Source organism: Ranitomeya variabilis, chromosome 4 (genome assembly GCF_051348905.1).
Source record: "Ranitomeya variabilis isolate aRanVar5 chromosome 4, aRanVar5.hap1, whole genome shotgun sequence".
NCBI classification, from domain to species: domain Eukaryota; kingdom Metazoa; phylum Chordata; class Amphibia; order Anura; family Dendrobatidae; genus Ranitomeya; species Ranitomeya variabilis.
In genome coordinates, this window is record NC_135235.1 from 317364937 (window position 1) to 317366786 (window position 1850).

Genomic DNA, 1850 nt, shown 5'->3' on the forward strand with positions numbered 1-1850 from the left:
AATAATTATATATTTTCTCTTGGGATGGGATTATAATGAAATCTGTGAAATAAAAAACCTCTCTGTAAAATCAGCGGCACTTTGAGTTGCATTATGAGTCAATATAATAATAGCTGTGCCATATATCCTTGAAGGGCTGATCCACAATTCAGAGAATTCATAGTATCAAAATCCAGAAATGGTAAAATGATGCTCTTCTACCTAATATTTCACCCATTCCCCTACCCTCCGTGCATTGTAAAGGCTGAAATCTGTTCGGAAAATCTAAAAGATATGTATTCTTAAAATTTCATCCACAACGTTCATATTATAATATGCAATGGATTTTCATTTTCCGTGTGAAAAATCCAAATGAAAAATCTTCTGCATCCGTGTGCAGGAACTGTAAAATACATTTTATCCAGTCTTAACACATATTATTTTATTATCACATTTAATTATTTATTTATATTGTTATTCATTGATATTAATAATATTTTAGTAATTTTATGTTATCGTTGTCTTTTTACTAGGTGAAGTGGATGATGGTTGGTAACAGTACAGTAACAGAGTTCGTTCTTCTTGGGTTTCCTGCTCTCATTTCTGTGCAAATTCTATTATTTTACGTATTTCTTGTATTTTATATGTTAACTCTTAGTGGAAATTTCCTCATCATACTCATAACTTCAGTCAGTAAGGCTCTCCACACCCCAATGTATTTTTTCCTCTGGAATTTGTCTCTTCTTGAGATTTTTTACACATCCGTCACCATTCCAAAAATGCTTCTTAACTTCATTCTGAAGACCACCTCAATTACATTCAGTGCGTGTGTGGTACAAGTGTATTTTTTCATTGCACTCGGCAGTATTGAGTGCACACTACTAGCTGTGATGGCTTACGATCGATACGTGGCCATATGTAATCCATTACAGTATACCCTGGTCATGAACTCTACAACATGTATAGCATTAGTCTGTGGCTCCTGGATCAGTGGTTTCCTCAATTCCATGGTCCATACTGTCTCTACTTTTCACTTACCCTTCTGCTCCTCCAACAGGATAAACCAGTTCTTCTGTGACATCCCACCATTACTGAAAGTAGCTTGTGGCAATACGTTGCCCAGTGAGGTTGTTCTCTTTACGGTTGGAGGAGCTTATGGTTTTGGCTCATTCCTATCAACTGCAATATCTTATATCCATATTATCTCCACAATTTTAAAAATCAAATCTACAGAAGGTCGGAAGAAGGCTTTCTCCACATGTACATCCCATCTTACTGTTGTAACCTTATTTTTCGGGACATCTTTTTCTGCGTATCTGAAGCCTACATCCAAGTATTCTTCGGAAGAAGGGAAGCTGGTTCCTGTGTTTTATGCTGTTATTACTCCCACACTCAATCCTATAATATATACATTAAGGAATAAGGAATTTAAAAAAGCATTTAGAAAAATAATGGGGTTCAAAATGTAGTAAATGTTGCATGGCTTCGGATCAAGAGCATTGATATTGACAATCTGAGATACAAGTCGTTAAACCTTGACATATATTGCTTAGTTGACAACACTTCCAATCTAAAAGGGATTGTCTTGTTAAAAAAAATTGTAAGTGTAAAATAGGTTGAGTTTATAGATTTTTGCATTTAAAATGTGCTTTACGTGTCTTATCTTTAACTCCAGAGGCATACCGCCGACAGTGGCAGACCACAAAGCTTCTATTGGAACCATGAGTCAGAGGGACCTGGTCCTGTTTGGCACCATTCACTGCTGAGATTCAGAGCTGGAGGCTCATTTACATCACTACATTGTGCCAACAGTTATACTTTATTAGACAGTACTTGTGACTGTGGGGTCCATAATGTGTTGGCACCTGTTG

At 36.3% G+C, this 1850-nt stretch overlaps 1 protein-coding gene across 1 annotated transcript; it reads left to right on the plus strand.

The window, feature by feature from the left end:
* Positions 1-521: 521 nt before the first annotated feature.
* LOC143766995 (olfactory receptor 5V1-like) lies at positions 522-1448 on the plus strand. Its single transcript, XM_077255014.1, has one exon. The coding sequence runs from the start codon at positions 522-524 to the stop codon at positions 1446-1448; it is 927 nt and encodes a 308-aa protein (XP_077111129.1).
* The last annotated feature ends 402 nt before the right edge of the window (positions 1449-1850 follow it).